At 44.1% G+C, this 18,793-nt stretch overlaps 2 protein-coding genes across 3 annotated transcripts in view; both read right to left on the reverse strand.

Annotated features, from left to right (window-relative positions):
• Nucleotides 1-1,359: 1,359 nt before the first annotated feature.
• On the reverse strand, nt 1,360-5,549 carry cux1b (cut-like homeobox 1b). The gene is made up of 10 exons (XM_087851637.1): nt 5,435-5,549; nt 4,763-4,771; nt 4,456-4,659; nt 2,593-2,705; nt 2,369-2,485; nt 2,146-2,229; nt 1,840-1,896; nt 1,672-1,752; nt 1,512-1,576; nt 1,360-1,408 (listed from the first exon to the last, which is right to left on the reverse strand). The coding sequence occupies exons 1-10, from the start codon at nt 5,547-5,549 to the stop codon at nt 1,360-1,362; spliced, it is 894 nt and encodes a 297-aa protein (XP_087707763.1).
• Nucleotides 4,908-18,793, reverse strand: part of cux1a (cut-like homeobox 1a) — a 57,819-nt gene continuing 43,933 nt past the window's right edge. The window contains exons 15-23 of one of the 2 annotated variants that reach the window (XM_006795375.3): nt 16,895-17,710; nt 16,122-16,205; nt 15,548-15,649; nt 14,883-15,430; nt 14,647-14,788; nt 13,664-13,951; nt 13,375-13,563; nt 11,407-11,671; nt 4,908-11,005 (exon numbers count right to left, since the gene is read on the reverse strand). In XM_006795375.3, coding sequence (XP_006795438.2) covers nt 10,498-11,005; nt 11,407-11,671; nt 13,375-13,563; nt 13,664-13,951; nt 14,647-14,788; nt 14,883-15,430; nt 15,548-15,649; nt 16,122-16,205; nt 16,895-17,710 — 2,942 coding nt within the window. In that variant the 3' untranslated portion in view covers nt 4,908-10,497. The remainder of the gene's footprint in view (nt 11,006-11,406; nt 11,672-13,374; nt 13,564-13,663; nt 13,952-14,646; nt 14,789-14,882; nt 15,431-15,547; nt 15,650-16,121; nt 16,206-16,894; nt 17,711-18,793) is intronic. The other variant, XM_006795376.3, reaches the window with a different exon arrangement.

An 18,793-nucleotide genomic window follows, 5' to 3' on the forward strand; every position in this document is an offset into this window, starting at 1 on the left:
CCATCACGCTCTGGTCAGGTTCAAACTCCAAAGAGGACAGAGACAGACAACTGACAGGCAAGTCTGCAGGAAAGCGTGCACCTGCCCACTGTTGACTTGAGTTTGAAGGCACTACCTGCTCCAATGTCTCCCTTTTATAGAGCACTGCAAGTCTACGCTACAAGACAGCCAACAGTTTTTACCCCTCTTGCCATCACCCAGACAAAGCAGCAAAAATTACAAAAACTATTACTTCTAAGGAAGGAAACCACCATACAAGTCAGTATTACACAGCACATAAGCAAACTTAAGCTTGATTTTGAGTTCTGTGTAAAATCTAGGTCCGAACTTGCTACGTAACCAGAGAGCAATTTAGCCAGAGGTTTCTTCCTGTCAAAAGGCAGTTTTTCCTTCCCACTGTCCCACTTCTCCTTTCTCTGGATTATTATAGAGTCTTTACCCTACAATATAAAGCAGGCAACTGTTAATGTGATTTAAGGTTATATAAATAAAACTGAATTGATTTGTATGCATATTATCTTCGGCCATCTCACACACCACAAGATGAAGATAAAATGAGACTACAAAAGAAATTGCTGTATAGTCTTTATTGTAAGAGATGTGCAATGACAGAAAGGGAGAAGAAAGCAGGTAAACATGCACAATGACGTTGAGTATTAGGATCACAGACTCAGTAACCTTTAGTCTATTACTGCATCACTCAGCCGAGGAGAAAACTGTCTGCTAATAACAAACAACAGTAACAAACCATTAAAACTCGTACCTAACAATCACTTATTATTCCCATTAATTATTCTAAATAGAGCAAAAAGGAATGAAAAAATGTGTTGTTCCACCACCAGGATCTGCTCATAAATCCTTCTATATAACTTCAAGCTGTGCTTTTACAGTAAACCCACCAATCAAATTTAATGTTAATGTCTAAATGTTAACCCCACCAACCTAAACTTACATCTTCAGTTCCAGTTAAACCAGTTAAACACACCGCACAAACAAAAAAAAAAAAAGAATAAGGAGTATCGTGGTCCCTTCAGTCCAGAAAGGTAAAGAAGAACTTCATTAAACCTGCTTTAAATAGCACATGTCTCATATATACTGTTAATGATTGATTTTCAGTATTGTATTATCTAATAAACATCAGATTATGGTTTTGTATATCACCCGCAACTTACCAATCATCAAGTAATCAAGCAACCCTTTAATTTACAGTTCACAGCCCTAAACTGCCCCCTAGTGGTGAAATTAGCTACTGCATGAAGAATAAAGGAGCTTTAATAAAGGTAAACTTCTCTAAGGAACATGCATGCTGCTCAGTGTTGATGTCACCGATGCCATGTCATGATGTCACCGTGGGTCGGCTTAAAGGTTTGGGTCGTTCTCATGGAAACGGTGGATGTGGTCAGCGTACCTGAGACAAACAGCGAAGCACTCGTAAGGGTCAAATAAAACATCGCATTTATCTGCTGCATTATGTGACGAGCTTCTGAGTCAGCTGCAGGAGGCACACTCACTTTTTCGCACAGAAAGCTGAGCAGTCTCTGCCAATGCTCTCACTCCAAGCGGTCTTATACAGCACCTGAAAATAATCACAGGTGACAGGTGAGTCCTGTTCCTCTGAAGCTGCAGATGTACCTACCGGAGGAGGCCACTTGGCACTGAAAGCAAACCTACCAAGAAGACCAAACAGTGCAGGAACAGAGTGTAGAAGAAAGCAATGGTCCTGGCCATCTTGTTGGAGAGAATCACACGTCCCTGAGAGACGCAAACAACCGGAGCGTGAGATGAGAAGTTCACACGGACACACAGAAGACGCGTCTGATGTTTGATTCAGATTCTTACCAGGCCCAGAGTTGCTTTATCCCAGGGGCTGAGGCTGAGGTATCGGCGCTGACGCTCCTGAAAACACACCGCACAGAACTATGACGACATCTCCCGGCAGCACGTGTCAATATAAAATCTAGAGTTGATTTATTTTATGATAAATCAACTGTTTGTGGAATATTAATCCATGTTCTTCTTCACGTGTTTATACATCACTCTGCATTTAGTCATTATTTATTATCACTATCTCATAAAACAAAGAAACCCCTCTAAGAAATGACAGCGTTTAACATTTTTATTTGATCTCAAGTGTGTGACTTTTACCCTCTTGCTGAAGGAAGCAAACGGATCCAGTCTTTCCTCGTACTGGGAGGAGTAACGCATCACGGTGTCGTCGCTGCCTCCAGCCTACAGCAGGGAGTAAACAGGAGGGAGGGGAGACCGATCCAAATTAAGCATTCATCAGCCACTGAAACACCCAAACTGGGTTTATTTTGTGCCAGAAAACCAAACTGGACATCAGAAACAAAGAATCTCTCAGACATACTCTGCCTGGGTAGCTCTGCAGAAATTTGATTTTCTCATAGAGTTTGATGTTGTCCGCTCTCAGGCTGTCCAGTTCATTCTGCAGGGCCTGCATGGTCTGCTGCATGGAGCGACTCTCCTACAGGCATCAGAGGGAACAAAGGGAAGAGGAATTAGCCCTCCAGGGAAAGAGACACATGAATATACGTGTGTGTGTGCACGTGCGCATATGTGTGTGTGACTCACAGCTTCCAGCTCCTGGTTGCGAGAGCGGAACCTCTCCCTTTGGCTGGAGATGATGGAGAGCAGCGAGTCCATCTGGCCCTGAGGAAGCTCAGGCTGGGCGCTCACACCTGAACCTGCAGATAAAGCAGCACTTACATGCCGGGAATCTTTTCCTCTATTTGCATGGCTAACGTTTCAGATCAGACAGAGGCGAGCGAGGTTTATTTGATGCGATAAATAAGATAGACAGCGCTCAACTCACCAGACCCTCAGGTTTTAACTGGCACACGAAAGAAAAGCACTTGAACGCCTCTAATCAGGTGAGAATCCAAAAAACAGACAAACCCCCTGCGGAGCATCCTTCAGCACATTTATCTGACTTCAATTAGAGAAGCTGTGCTAAAGACAGACTTCAGTATCAAAGCTGGGCGAATAATTCGGTTTACGAGGCGTGCCAGCGGTAGGCTTAGAAGGGAAAAACATTAAACTAATAATTTGTCATTTTTTGACACGTAGAATAGAAATTTAAGGCAACAGATGAGCCAGTGCCAACAGGCATGTGAATGCAGATTTACCATCAGTGATCTGTAACGACTCTTTTCTTAATTTGGAGTCTTCTTCCCTTTTTCTCCACTCTGCTCATGGTTTTGAAATGTGATAATTGACTCCAATAACACTGAACATTGAATATTATCTCTCCAGCCTTTGCTTTATCTGTGCGTTAATGAAAGCAGAGGTAACATTAGCATTAAAATGTGTTTGAAAAATAAATGTAAGGTGTCATAAAAAGGCGAAAGTGCCTGCTGGCTGAGAAATTTGCAAACAGGAAACATTAAGTGTTTTTTTTTTCTCGGGTGGCTGTAATTTTTATGCACTTCCACATCTCGTCTACCGTGAGCTGCGTTTTCAGGCAGAAAGCTGTTGTATCATCAGAGAGGCGGCTCATTCACACGCATGAAAAATGTGCGCAGCTTTCTATTTGACTTTTAAGGACTCAACTATACATTTATGTGACATTGTGATATATAAGTGTTTTGTAGCATGCATGTCAGCCGCCTTCTACTACAGCTTATTACAGTTTTATTACACAGGTGTTGCGAGGATTATGAAAAGCTCCTTGGCTGCAAATAACCCTGGAAATATACACATTACATTATTAGACCACCATCCACTGTAAGGTTTATGCCACTGCTGCCCTAGATTAACTGTACTGTAATGACCAAAATCTTTTTATGTTTCATGTTTTTTATGGTTAATCAAAATAATATTTTTAATGCTAAAACAGTTTTTTTTCCTCCATAAATTTAATTTTATTTCCAATCATTTCAATTTTCAAATTAGTTTTACAAAAGAGATGAAAACAAACAAACAAACAGTAAACCACATATTATCATTATTATTATCATAATTTAATTTAGATGCCAAATTGGAGTCATTTATTTGCTTATTTGGTAAAAAACCATGAATTCAGTCTGTTGTTTGCCAAATAAGTCATCTCATTTTTAGTTTTTGACCATTTCTACAATCTCTATATTTATTGGGGGTTTTAATGGTCTAATAAATGTGTTTTTTTGATTTTATGGTAAATGGTAAAGTTGTTTCACAGTGACTCTTTATTTTGAGCATTTCTGCACAAAACATTTGCAATATTTTTTTATTGCAAATTATTATTATTTTTTTTTTAGTTTTTTAAATCCTTTGTCCTTTCCAACGATTTCTAAACAGTTTGATATTGTCACCACTTTGATCATAAATTTAACTGCGGGGCCACTTTATGGCTAAAGGTGACGTTTCATTTTGGGATGACATGTGAGGAATCCGAATAGCAAACACACACATCATGATCAAACATCATCAACTTTCCATTTCATCCCGGCGACCTACCGATAAAGGTTGCAGAGGCCTCTTTGATCGGCTCGGGGATGTTGCCCATGTTGCTGACCTCTGACCCGTCTGCATCGGGGCGCGGCAGGGAGGACATGGCTTGGACGGTGCTCAGGTCGTGCTCCAGCTTCAGGATCAGCTCCTTCTGCTCGGCGCTGGTACGCACCGCGGCTGCAAACTCCACCTGCAGCTCAGAGTAACGTCCTGAAGACAGACAACAACTTTAAGACCATCTCTGATTCCAAAAACTTACCAACTGTAGACTTTTAAAAAAAATTATAATAAAACATAACCCAACATAACTCACCTGTAGCTGCTGAAAAAAGGCAGAAGCAGTCCAAAACATCTGTGAAAGCCCTTTTCTTTGTCTCTAACAAGCTCAACTGATCTCTTTCTCTGAGAATACTTCTTTTACAGAGTGAACGCGGAACAGAAAAACAGCCACAGCACACTTTTAGTATTTGTATAAAAGAGATTTACTTCAATTATCACACCTAGGGTGCATGTGAATAATAATGATGATGAATCAAATGTCAATCATAACAAATACATTGTGAACATTTCATACAGTGATATTGCTTTTCAATGTTGTAGAAGGGACTGTTTTACAGTGCTGAGAACAAACAACATGATACGTTTAGTAAATAGAAAGATAAAGAAACAATGATACATGAGGAAAAACAAACCAAAGGGAGGGAGACCGTGAAGGAGTTAAAAAGCATCTCAGGAGTGACGGAAGTGCGGAGGGGGACGGGGAAGGAGAGAGGGGGGAGGAAACGACTTTCAAAAAACATCTTGACCATCCCTTTACAGTCATGCATCCTTTTGTACTACAACACACACGTACGCGCACGCACACACTCATTAAAAAAAATAAGCAGTGGGAGAAAGTGATGAGAATTATTACTTTCACGTTGTTGATGACATGTTGGGGGGGAGGGGAAAAAAATCTAAGAAAAAAAAGAACAATACTCTGAACTTGCTAAAGCCTCAACAAGCATCTTAAAGCTTTCCAAAAGGGGAGGGAAGAGGTTAGGGTGGGGGTAGATGGGGAGGAGGTTGGGGGTGGGTGGGTGAAGATCTCCCCAGGTCATTTTGGTTGTCAGACTACACTGTGGTTTAAGCTATGGGTGAACTGAAGCGACGACACTAGCAATGTACAGGGGTAAAAAAAAAAAAAAATTCAACATTTTAAAAAGTCAGCGACCTTTTTCCAACAGAAGAGGATAACTAATGTCACTATTTGGCTTTTTGCTTCCTCTTTTTTTTTTGTTTTTTTTTGTTTAAATCTTAAGTCTTGTACTGAATGAAATGTTTTTTATCCCGGAGCCGATCTCCGAGGCTTAAGCGTGAAAGACGACGGGGAAATGGTTTTAAGACTCAAAACAATAACAAAAGCCATGTGAGTAAAGTTAAAAAGGGGGTTAAGGGAGGGAGGGAGGGTGGGTTTAAAACATGAGTGTATTGTGCTGTATTATGTGTGTATGTATTACTGAGTGTGCTATGCATACAGCACCGCTGATTCAGAAAGTGTTTCCTTACAAAAACCCACTTCATAAGATATATTTTAAAAGTATTACAAAAAACATCTGAGGTCTCTCTCTCTCTCTTACTTTTTTTTTCTTCTTTTTTTCTCCTGAATATGGTGACCAGTGCTGCTGTTCGGGCTTCCATTACAACTAAAAACATGTCAAATGAACAACCACTACTTCAACAGATCATACAGTAAAGCTTTACGACTTCAGAAAACATGATATGATATACAGCATCTGTTACACCTTTACAATGTTATTCAACAGTGTATAGAATCATCTGATTTAAATTTGTAGAAAAATATCTGTGGATCATGGAAAAGTCCTGAATCGTCCCTTCTCTCCTCCTGCCTTCAAAACAAAAGCATACCGTGACAATAGTGAATCAATAGCTACTCCATCGACCGTATTTACACGTCTCTCTCTCTCTTTTTTTTTCTCCAAATAACCATCAGAATTGGCACGTGTCATTATCAATACCTGTAGTGCCGTTTATCAATGTCACAGCAAACCTGACACAAACAGAAAAATACAAAAAAATGCCCTATGAATAAATTCAGTGTTATTACAGTGTATGCCGTTTCTGCATGCTTCCTCCTTCATTCAATGCTCTGGCCTTTTTCGCTGCTAGTCAGTTTATATACAACGTAAGTAATGCATTGTGGGGAAAAAATAACAAACAAACAAACAAAAAAAAAATTAGTTTGCTTTCTCCTGCTTCACTGCACTCCCAGCAATTATATATATATATATATATATATATATATATATATATATATATATATATCCCTCTCCGGAGAGCTGATGGAAGTCGAGTTTAAAGTACCGTGAGAAACAAATTTCAGGTCAGGACGCGAGATGCATCGCGAACGAATCGGGTGGAATCCTCTACATCTAATGACATCACTAGTTTGGTGCCCTGCTTGGCAGTTAAAGGCACAAATCTGATGATCTCACACGGTTCGGGTGAGCGGATGGATCAGGCTATTACAAAAACAAAAGAAAATAATTACTGATGGGTTAAGTGCTCATACTTTACAGTAGCTATTCATCACCATAAAACAAACACACTGTGGCTGTCCAGTCCAAGCGGTCCCAACAGAAGGCAGTATCACTATTCAGCGCGCAGCAGGGGACAGATGTCTCACATCAGTCGACAGCAGGGAGAGCCGACGTTTGGGCGATTATTTTTTAACAACTAACAGACGCTTTGGAAAGTCCGATTTAAACTTTTCACAGGCTGCCACCTTATCTCGAGTATACGCTGAGGGGAAAGTGGGAGGCTATAAAAAAAAACGTTGGGATTTCTGAATAGAAAACGACACGTTTGATACTCATGATATCTACACCTGCACAGGACGACGGCCCGCCTGTCACACAGTCATCTGTAGTTTGAAATAAGGGTTGGCTGGACAGAAACTCAGTTTAATCACATAGAAAACATGGGTACAGCTATCTTATGATTCTTTTTTGTTGTTTTTAGTGTTACAATGTGGATAAGCATCTGTGCTTGGTTTACAACCACTTTTTTTTTTTTTTTTTTTAAAGGCATACACTTCCCAGGATCCCGGGATCGTACTCTTGTTGTAGTGTTTACAGACCCTGTCCTAGGTAAGTCTTACAAAGATCCTAATAAGTGCTTCGTTACTAACTGCAATAGAAATTCTGCATAATCATAGGCTGGCTATCTCTGCTCGATCTGGCGTAGCACACCTGCTAGCTGGTACACTTCTCTAATCTCAATTTGGCAGATATGACCTCTTTCAAGTTAACATGCGTTCGTATGTTTAGGTAATTTCACTTGACCTATTTGACAAAGTGTATAATTTGGACCAGTTAATTAAGTTAATGTGATTAATGAGTGGGCAAGGTCTACATCTAAAGAAAGCTGCGTGCCCTGCCGAGCGGTAGTGTTGGGCTTGCCCAGGAAAAGAAAAGAAAAAGGACAAAAAACAAACAAACAAATATTATTGGAGGATAGAAAACAGGAAAACAGATATGCTATCATATATTCACTGATCTTGATATGTCCTTTGATTCTCTAGCTAGCAGTTTCTTTTTGTGTGTGTGAGCATAACAGTTGTGGTAAGAGCTTTTTATGCTTACGGGAGCATGAACTGTAGCAAAACACATCTTTCAAAAGCTATTGAAATGACACTAAACTTTAGGATTCATGAATATACAAACAAATGAGAACTAGTACATCTTTGTAAATATTAACCAATACTGCCGGCAGTCTATACGTCTAATAAAAATGTTACTTGCCCTCAGGAACAGTATAATCCCTTAAAAAATAGACAACTCAAATGATAAGACATTAAATGAAAAATACAGCACCTATAAATAAGCGGAATAAAAACCAAACTATAAATGCAAAATAGCAATAAAACCAAGCTACAGTAAATCATAGTATTACACTACTTTGTGAGAAGATTAATGTAATGGTAACGCATCAAACAGCTTAAAGAAGGGTGTCAGTTGTGCACTAGTAGTGTGTGCAAGATACGAAATATGACCCCACTCATTGGAAACACTGAACACTCGAGTCTCACGCACGCTTTGTGCACACGCATGTATTGACGACAGGCGTGCGTGCACATGCATCCACGCAAACTCTCACGCACGCGCACAAACACACACACACAAACAAAGGGGAGGCAGTGGGCTGACAGGCACTGAGGGCTTGTGTGGGACAGGGAGGAGGTGATATGCCTTATAATTTGTAGTGTATACAGTAGAATTCAATGCAAAAAAGACTTACATCCCTGGATACAGGAGAGACTGGAGGAGAGTGGTAACTACTCACACCAGGGTTGGGGCGAATTCACCAGCAGAAGTTTCTGCACGCTGCAATTCATTTGCTTAAAAAGAAAAATACCCATTTTCCATCAAGAATTTCATTATTGACAAATCGATCGATCGATCGGTCCAATTCTGAGTGAACTGACCTCAACCCCGACTTACATGCAGGCAAATAACAAATGCACACAGACACACACGTACACACACTCTTCCTGATTTGGCCTATAAAAAGATGTGTGTTTGTGAACAGAGAAAATTTTGTCGGTGGTGCGGACATACACGCACGCACGCACACACACGCACACACACAAACACACCCACCCAGCAGGTCCAGTGCTGGGCAAAGTTGTGACGTGCACAACCGAAAACAACGAGAGACACGTATAGTATCACCATGTCAGACAGCTACAGTACTACGTGAATTCATTGTATTGTATGTCTACAATGCAACATTATTCCATTCTAAGGTTGTTGTTTGTTTCTTTCTTTTTTTAAACAGTAACTTGTTATTCTTGTCTTTTCTGTTCTTATTTTGTACTAATTAAAAATGTTTCCTAAAATTCCCTATTTTTGTACTCTTTAGAGTCAATAGACTGTGCAATCTCTTATTGGCAACCAAATTGCAATATTTAAAAACAAAACAAAGAAAAAACAGATCATCCTTCATCCTAAAAAGAAGGGTTTAAGGAGGCAAAAAGAGGGTTCCTTCCTTCCTTCCTTCCTCTTCAGATGAGTGTGTGTATTTTGTGAGGAATTACACATCCTTCTGGCCATCACATGGCTGTCAGCAGGATAGGATATGGGACACAACAGGTCAAAGTTCATCGTTCTTACACCAGTAACCATGGCAGCTCAGCCAGCAGGCCTTCAACTACCCTCTTAAGAGTGTAGGAGTGAGATTAAAAAAATGAAAACATGCTGCCATTGAGAAGAGAATACACATACACACCATTTCTTTTTTTTTTCTCTTTTTTCTGGGTGTGTATACACTCTCGCACACACACACAGGTGCACACTGACACAACCCCTAACATACAAACACACACACACACACGCAGTGAGTGAAAAAGGCAAAGGGTTTGTAACAGTCACTCTACAGTGTGAAAAATGAGGCATCTCACTGAGTGAGGGGAGGTTTGTGGACACTTGGGAGGTGAGAAGAAGAGCGGAAAAAAATCTCCTTTAAGAAAGTGAGAGTTCTTGTAAGAGAGTTCCTGTCTCTATCTATCATCTATCAGTGTCTATCACTGTGACAGCTGCTGTGTCAGGCCTTGCCTGTGTTACTGAGTCCAGGTTTCAACCCCAGCTGTGGGTCAGACCCCAGCTCAGGACTAACCAGTCTGGTGCACCAGTGGCTGGTGATAGGGGGAGGTACAGCAGGGCCAGAGGCCAGCAGGACGGCTAAGTGCTTTTCTCAGTACAAAAACAAAACGCAGTTTTTAAAAACAAAAAACAAACAAAAAAACCAGGAGAAACAATTAAGTTCTCTTATTTTGTTCTTCTACGTATTCAGTAAATCTTCTTTTTAAGGGTTTTGCCAACCACTCTTTGTTTCTTTCCTCTTTTTGGAAAGCTTCTATGTAATAAAAATGGCTGCTGAGCTTGACTTTGGCTGTGTCCACTCTCCAACTGGAACAGAGCAGGAGGGGTCCAAGGTTAGAGGTCGTGAGGTTATGAGACGAGAAGGATGAAGGATGATCAGGGGGAGCTAGAACTCCCACTCTGAGGGATCCTCTTTGCTGGCAGCCTTCTCCAGCCTGTGGATGATGTTATTGAGATTGGCTGCTTTCTTCTTGCGCAGATTGTTGTCCCTGGGGTTCCTGGCAGGGCCAGAGGCTGGGATGTTAGTACTAGAGGCAGAGCTACTGGAGGATGCCTCTGTGAGGCTGAAAAGCCCCAGTCCACCCTGTCCACCGCTGGAGCCCGGCCCGGCCAAGCCTGTGGCGGTGCAGTCTAACTGGGCAGGGGAATTATTAGAGCCCCCTGCCTCAGACTCAGCCTCCATGTCGTGGTCTTTGCATGCTCCTCTGTGATCCTCCAAGCCAATGCCCAGAGATTGGCGTGTCTCCACTGTGCCCTCAGATTCCGTCCCATCGCAGCTGTCCCCTTCTCCTGATTTGGACCCACGGAGGGAAGGCGATCCCGCTTCGCTGCCAGGCCCTACCCCTCCAGCTGCCTGGATCTCCTCTATGAAGAGCTCTCGCCGGATACGTGACCTAAGAGGGAAACATGAGTTCAGTCACGCTACTTAAATCCTGAAATTCAATTTGTGGAATACAATACACTCTACTAATGTCAAAATATTTTCGATGAACAGGGAACAGCTTACGCATTTGGACTTTTCACTAACAGTGCAACAAAAACACAATGTGATCTGCCAGAGTCGTACACAAAGATTTAGACAATTCATTTATCTGCAGATAAAGTCAAGACGAACACACTAATGTATTTCAATAAAACGAGGAATTTGCACAGAGGTACTATTCACAAAGACATGAGATCCTTATCGTGTTAACTTCAGGTAAACTATATTTAATCCATCAGAGAGCAGCTAATAAATGCAGAACAACAGAAAGAATTTAGCAGGAGTCCATCTTTTTTTCTCCTAAATGCTGACCTGTAGTTATGGAACCAGTTGATAACAGTACTGGTCTTTAGGTTGAGCTGGGAGGCCAGCTCCTCAATGGTTTTGGGGGAGGGATAGGGCTTCTGCTGATAAGCCTTTTTCAGAGCCTCCTTCTCCTCAGGGCCCAGCACCACCCTGGGCTTCTTCAGCTGCTGCTGCCCTGGGCTCTGGGAGCCCTGCATGTACTCTGACCCCACCAAGCCTCCGTCCACAGAATGGCCATCACTCAAGGAGCTCAGCCGCCTCTTCATGTATGCTGGATGGGAAAGAGGGAGAAATGGGTCATCCAGTGAATACATTAATAAATCTACAAATGAATGGGAGTTTCAATGATAAAGCTGGCAACACCAGTAAAAACCACAGGTGCAAACTACAGTGCATAACAGAGACATTTCAATACAAGTGAAGGATTACATTTAAAAATGCATAAATAGCTGTACCACATGACATTTAAGCAGTTATATAAAATGTGCTGCATTAACATATAAAGAGAGCAGAGCAGCAGAGAGGTGGGACTTCAGCTGGAACATAAAAAGGTAAAAGATTTGTCAGCAAGGTTTGCTGTTCAATAAGAAAACACTGATTGCCTTTGAATTTCCGTTGTTAATGTGTAATCGTGTTTCCATCAAAAGCCCTGAGGCAGGAGATGTAGTCTCTCTTCTCGGCAATAACCTCTATTACTGAGCTCTGAATCAGCTGCAGTTGAGCCAAGTTCAATGCAGATTAGCAAGATGATGACAAAGACTTGGAGTAATAAAGCTGCTCCGTTTTCATACAACGTAACAGGTCTGACAACTAATGCCGCCAGCCTCCCAATCAGCCACTAGGTGGTGCTCTTGTCCTTCTCACCAGTTGTAACAATGAATGCATCTCTTCCATTTTACAGCAAACAAGCAGCACCGTTCACTCGGGGCGCCAGCAACTGAAAATGAACAGCTCATGGCAGCTTCGTATGAGGTTGACATTTTCCCAACCCCAATACATGCTGCCAGATACATTAGTGTTGCAGGGAAAAGCCCCTCAGAGCAAGGTTAGAGCGCTCTCAAAGTTGTGCGCCGCCTCGCAGGCTTGCACCACAAGGGTGAGAGGTCAAATGTGGTAACTTTGGACTAGGTCCATGTCTTTCCTCTGGGCTCTGCTGGTAGCCAGAACTATTGCCCATTGCTATTTGGATGCATTACTCTTGGTCAATAATCTAACATGAAGCTGAATGTAGTGCAACCCCACCAGTCCAACCCCCCGACCACACAGGCGTAAGGTCAGTTGTGTTTTTCGCCCTTGTGCATAGTTTGTGATATCAGCAGGGTAAGCTGATCCTGGACGGCTGTGCCCACCGGCAGGTTCAAATATCCATACCCTGTTTGCTTCAAGTGGGCAGTGCGGGGTCACTGTGAGGCAGCGAGGGAGGAGGAGGAGGGTTATGAAGCAGGCCTATTGGGGGTGTTTGATTCCTAAACGTATCCTCCTGACAGAAAAGAGTGCAGGATGATGGAGTGATGGAGCGGGCAATGGGCTAATAAATGATAAAAATACGAGCTTATAGACACTGATGATTATTATGTTGATGACGATGATGAAGAGTAGTGCTGATGACTGTGAGTAAGCAGGCCCCCGGCAGTCGCCTAGCTGTCACATTGAATACAGTACGTGATGTCTGCAGTCCTGATTGGTACTGACATCACACCAAGATGACTGTGATCTGCACAACATGCTCTGCTGTCCTGCACAAAGGATATTGTGTGCAGATGTGCATGTGTAATTCAAAGGCTGCTGCTTGTGTGTGTATGGTTTTTTTTGCTTTGTTTTTTTGTGAGCATATTTCTCAAATAAATGCATGCTTAAGCACAAAACATGAAAGTTTTTCTGAGCCTTTCGATTATTATTTCTGACAGCATGCTTTGCTGTATATAGAGTATGCATCTATTTCTACTCATTGAGCTTTTTGTTACACACACACACCTTTCTTCTCCAGGCGTTTCATGTCCATAAGTTTCTCCACGCTGTGTGGGTCCTGGAGCCAGAGCTGCATGCGGACAAAGGGCTCCCTGCCCTTCAGGCTCAGCTTGTGCCAGGGTTTAGGCCTGGCCAGCAGGTCTGAGACAGAACCCTGAGTCAGACCCAGGATAGTCTCCCCAAACAGACGCTGACCTGGTTTGGAGAAAGAAAATGGAACCAGTTAAACTACACAGAAAAGTACAACACCACAATTGAGCATAAGAGCAAAAAACAAACAAAAAAAAGGTCTTACCCAGGTTATTATCGGTTAGCACCTCCTTAACCTTCTTGGTGATGGCATAGGTATCAAGCTCAGGAGACATTGCAACCATCTCCTGGATGCTCAGACCCGAGTGACCTGGTAGAGGCAGCGGGGTGCCCGGCTGAGACTCCCCACCTGAAGGATCCTCAGACGGAGGTTTGAGACTGGAGGACTGTGACGCAAGTGGGTCCCCAGTGAGACCATTGACAGATTCTTCAGCTGAACTGAGGGGGGACTCTGGAGCGGGGCTGCAGCTTGCTGATGTCTTGGGAGTACCCTCTGCTCGAGCACGACACACAGAATGAGAAAGATCGGACAGGTTAGGCGACGTGTAACTATGCGAGGCGACACTAGTTTCATCTCCTCTCCCTGCTGGGTTCAGGAGGGACTTCAGTCAAATTACATCGACTAATTTAACTCCTGTTGAACAAACAGCAAAGGTGCTTAAGTTTTCAGTTTGAAGCCTTTTTGGCTTCCTCCTCCTATTCCTTCATCTCCCTGTCTCTGTCTGTGTAGTGCCGCTGTAAAGCTCAGCAGGCTGGAAGAGAGCAGTCATGAGGAGCTGTCAGTGTACATTAGCTGCTGTTTACACCCCCAGAGAGAAAAAGAGACACACACGTGCATGTACGCACACGCACACATGCGCGCAGACACACACATGCAGAGCTGCCATCTGGCGCTGCAACACTAACTTGTCTATGACATGACAAACCAGCAGCTTGCTGGCTGACACTGCCACAGCACTGGGGATGTGGGGGAGGAGGGGGATAGTGGGAGGAGAAGTGAGCAGGAGGGGGGAGACAGTGGGTGGGATGGAAGCAAGAAGGACGAGGGGGATGAGGAGGAGGGCGGGTGGGGTGAGTGACAGAGTGACAGTAACAACTAGCCACTAGCTCTAATCAGGCTTTCAGAGTAGTGTTCCAGCATAATATATGGTGTGTGTCGGTGTGTGTATTTGCATGTGATTTGTTTACCTTGGTTCTGAGTTTGCTGGATGTGTGCGTTTTGCCCCTGGTCTCCGTTGAGCCAAGGCTGCATGCGGAGGTACGCCTCTCTGCTCCTCTGGTTCAACTTGTTCCACGGTTTGTGCCGAGACAGACTGTCGGTCAGTATACCCTAAACCCCGTGGAGGGAGAAGACTTCAGATGTGCAACCAATGGACAGTCAAAGCAAAGCCATAAAACTCCCCTAAACTGCCCCTAAACCTCACCTCTTTAGAGTCCTCCTGGTTGTGGTTCTCTTCTCCTATCTGGCTGGACATGGTCCTTCGCGGATCCATCTGCATGTTGCTCCACCACTGCTCTCTCCAGTAACCTGCTCCTCCGGCACTTCCGGAGCGGGACAGTCCCTCTGAGCTCCGACCCATCCTGAGAGCTCCGTCAGCAGACATGTCGACCCCCGAAGAGCTGCGGCCCTCTCTCTTCACGCTGGAGCTAAAGTCCAGAATTGGAGACGGGGATGAGGGCGAGGACAAGAGGGAGCTGGGAGGTTTCTTGAGGGAAAGGGCCAGGGGGTTGTAAGGGGGAAGCGGGGCGGTAAGAGATGAGCTCAGGATGTCCCTCTGTGATAGTGACACTGATGACGAAGAGGAAGATGAGGCTTTAAGGATGGGCTCCAGTGCGGCCTGTTGGGCTTCCATCTCCCTGCGAGCTTGTTCTAGGATGGAGCGGATGGCTTCGTCTGATCCACTCCCCCCTCCACTTCCTATTCCACCTCCCCCTTTCAGTCCTGCATAGGACGGCTGAGCATGAGACAAGTCTACAAAGAGGAGAAAAAACGGCCTTCATTACAGACACAGCCATCATGGGCACCTTAAATGCCCCGGAGAAGACCGGGGGGGGGGGGGGGGGGATTAAATAAATAACTCCAACTTACCAGCTTTCTGCACCTGCAGCTCTCTTTTGGCCTGCTCCAGTATGGACTTGATAGCTTCGTCAGAACCTGCCTCTGGGGTGCGCACACGAGCGGTGATGTTACCTGGAAAGAGAGGATGAGGGAATGGGAGGAGATGGAATACCTCGTCAGATTAAAACGCTGGGAATACTAACAGAACAGATAAAGAGGAGACGCTGATGGAAGAATTACACCATAGCACAGCACAAAGAACAACATTCCCACCACTGAGCTTCAAGGCAACTACACTGGAGGGATTGTCATAATTCCTCAGGTCCCTTTAGAGCTTGCACATGCACACGTGCTGCAGGGTTCGTATAGTAAATACTCCCCGCAGAATAACAACTACCAATAAAATCCCTAAATACACATGCTGGCTTTTCCTTTGACGCAAGTCACTGAAACTGTGCGGTTACCTTCAAGGCACATTTATATCTGTATGCCTGCCCGCAATTAATATATGGCGACATAGGCACACACAACACAGAAACATCCCAACACAAACATGCCACACAGACAGAACGTGCTAGAATCTCCGTGTGTGAAGGGGACAGACCTGTGTGTGAAGCTGTATCGGAGAGGGTTCTCCGCTTCGGAGCGTCCTGAAACACTCGGCTAAGCTGGGGCTGGCCTGAGCCCTCTGTTAAAAACAATATACCACACACTATGTTACAGCACTTGTGTGTTTTTTTCCTTTTACAGCTAGACTAAATGGTGCCTTACAATGCTCTGCAAACATAATAAGTGTCTGTTCCTTCCAATGCACATTATATAGTACCATAAATGCATTGATCTTAACCATCTGTGGCCCAAGTAGGATTCCAACTTCTACCTCCAACAGTAATAATAACGCCACCACAGAGATGGCCTAGTGGCAGCTATCAAACATGGGAACACCAACATGGACCATCTATGACTCGCTGGCAAATTGTGTTATATTTTTTATGTACCTCTGAGACCAACTTCAATCAGCAATGTCTTGATGCGTTAAGAAAGGCAAGCCCAGGCTAATCGAATCTACCCGTAGTTAACAGTACCCCTGCCTTTCTCCTAGTTCCCACCGATCAATACTATTGATGTGTGAAAGGTTTCTGTATTGACCACGATAGCTAGGAGAGGCTCTTGGGATCAGTGCGTGACTAGGAGCTCATTCAAAAAACACAGGTGTGGCACAGAATGGGAGTTAGGAAAGAGAAAGAAAAATAAAAAAGCTAGTCCATATTGACAAGCTAATCAATTGCTCTGTGCAGGCCTTTACACACATACACACACATGCAAGACACACACACTCCCCCACGCACAGACAACAATACAGGAACGCAGACTCACCTCTCTGCCGTCCCTGGATGCTGCGCAGAGCGAGGATGTTCTGCTCATCGGCGAGGAACTGCCTCATCTTGTGGAACGGCTCCTTCCCCCTGATGGTTAGCTTGTTCCACGGCTTTGGTCTGGCCAAGATCTCGCTGACTGATCCCTGGGACAGTCCCAGCACATAATGACCAAACACACGCTGACCAATGTTGTGCTTGATCAGCTGCTCTTTCACTTGCCGAGCAATCTCCGCTGTGTCCATGTCCTCCCCGTCCAAAACACTTCCTGTATTAGCATCAGAGTGGCTTGGTGATGGGGAGGGGGCGCTGCCAGCTGTACTGCTCCCGTTAACAGGAGCCATGTCAGGGCTGGCTGGAGGTGGCTGGGGGCTGCTGGCTGCCAGAGGGATGGCAGCAGACCCTGAGCCAGGGGTGGAGGTAGGGATGGAGCTGAGGGTTGGCGTGAAGGGGGTGAACAGTAGAGCCCCACTGGGGATTCCAGAGGACTCCTGCAAGGCTTTTGAGTAGAAGGTCTGGAGCAGCTGCCGCTGAATCAAGGAGTTCAAAGCCATCTTACCACCCACCAGAGGGAAGACGGGGGAGTAGAAGTCCTGTCCAATGCCCGTAGGAGCGAAAGGGAGCGTTTCACTGCTGTTGCTGCTGCTGCTGGTGGTGGTGGTGGCAGTGTTGAGAGGGTCCGTGTGAGTGCGAGACAGGGGGCGCTGTGAGGAGGACGGAAGAGAGGGAGGGGGAGGAGGGGGTGAGGAAGAGGGGTCGCTTGGCGCGGTCTCCTCCTTCGTTGTGGACTCTTCTGTCCCTTTTCGCCTGGCTGACCCTACAAGAAAGGTCAGACACACCATGCATTATGGGGGGAGTCAACAAAAAAGGGGTTCCAAAACGAGAGAGAAAAAATAAAATAACAAACGTTGAAAGTTGTCTTAATCAAGTCTTTTTCAAATTAGTGAACTCTGTTTTCCTTTTTTGCCAACCCCCCCAGGCAAGTGCCCATGCATTTGTGATTTCAACCTTTCTTGTAAGCCACAGCCTGGAGGGAAAAAAAGGACAAACAAAACAATTGACACTGTGCCACTTAGGCAGATTAGCTTGGCCCAGGGCTCAGTCTCTTTTTCCCTCTCTCTCTGTTGCAGGCAAAGCAGAAGTAACTGGACAGAGCAAGATGATGTCCTTAGATAGCCAATACACCAAGTCCTCTTCCATGCTGCTGCAGTGTGTCCTTACACACCGATTTATTCCATTGTAGGTGTAGTAACATAGTTTTTAGTCCAGAAAAATACATCCAGGTGAAAAAACATAAATAAATAAAAAAAAAAACTTCTGAAGTTAGTTTGGCTTAACAGAAAAAAGACGCATGTCACCAAAAGACAGACTGCACAGCTCTGCTGACTCAAAACAAAGGCCCTCGGCTGCTTGTCTCCTAAAGAGTTCTACTGAATACATTTTTCTATACAGACAAAAAATATATTTTCTCAGACTTGTAACTACCAGAACCCATCTTGATAATAATCGCTGGGAGAAATATTATTCTAATGCATAACCATTGAGACTTAACATGATTGAGTAAGACAGTAAGCTCCTCTCACTGTGAATGTTAATCAATTCAAAGCTATTCAGCTATTCATGCCTAAAGCCATGACATTTCAAACCCATAAACACTGTTGCAGAGGGCAAGAGTCCTAATGTCGGGGGCATTGCACGTTGTCCTCGTTCTTGTGTAATGCGGCTCCGTTACCGTTCAGGTTGACCTCCTGCTGGGATATTTACAAAACACCAAAGATGCCTTTTCCTCCCTTCCATGAAGAGCGGGACTACGCCAGCAACATTTCCAAACCATGAGAAAGTTTTGCATGACTTTTACAATTTTTTTTTTCGACCAATGAACCTGTACATGTGGGCTGCT

This window comes from Neolamprologus brichardi, chromosome 14 (genome assembly GCF_056152115.1).
Source record: "Neolamprologus brichardi isolate AB-2024 chromosome 14, ASM5615211v1, whole genome shotgun sequence".
Lineage (NCBI taxonomy): Eukaryota > Metazoa > Chordata > Actinopteri > Cichliformes > Cichlidae > Neolamprologus > Neolamprologus brichardi.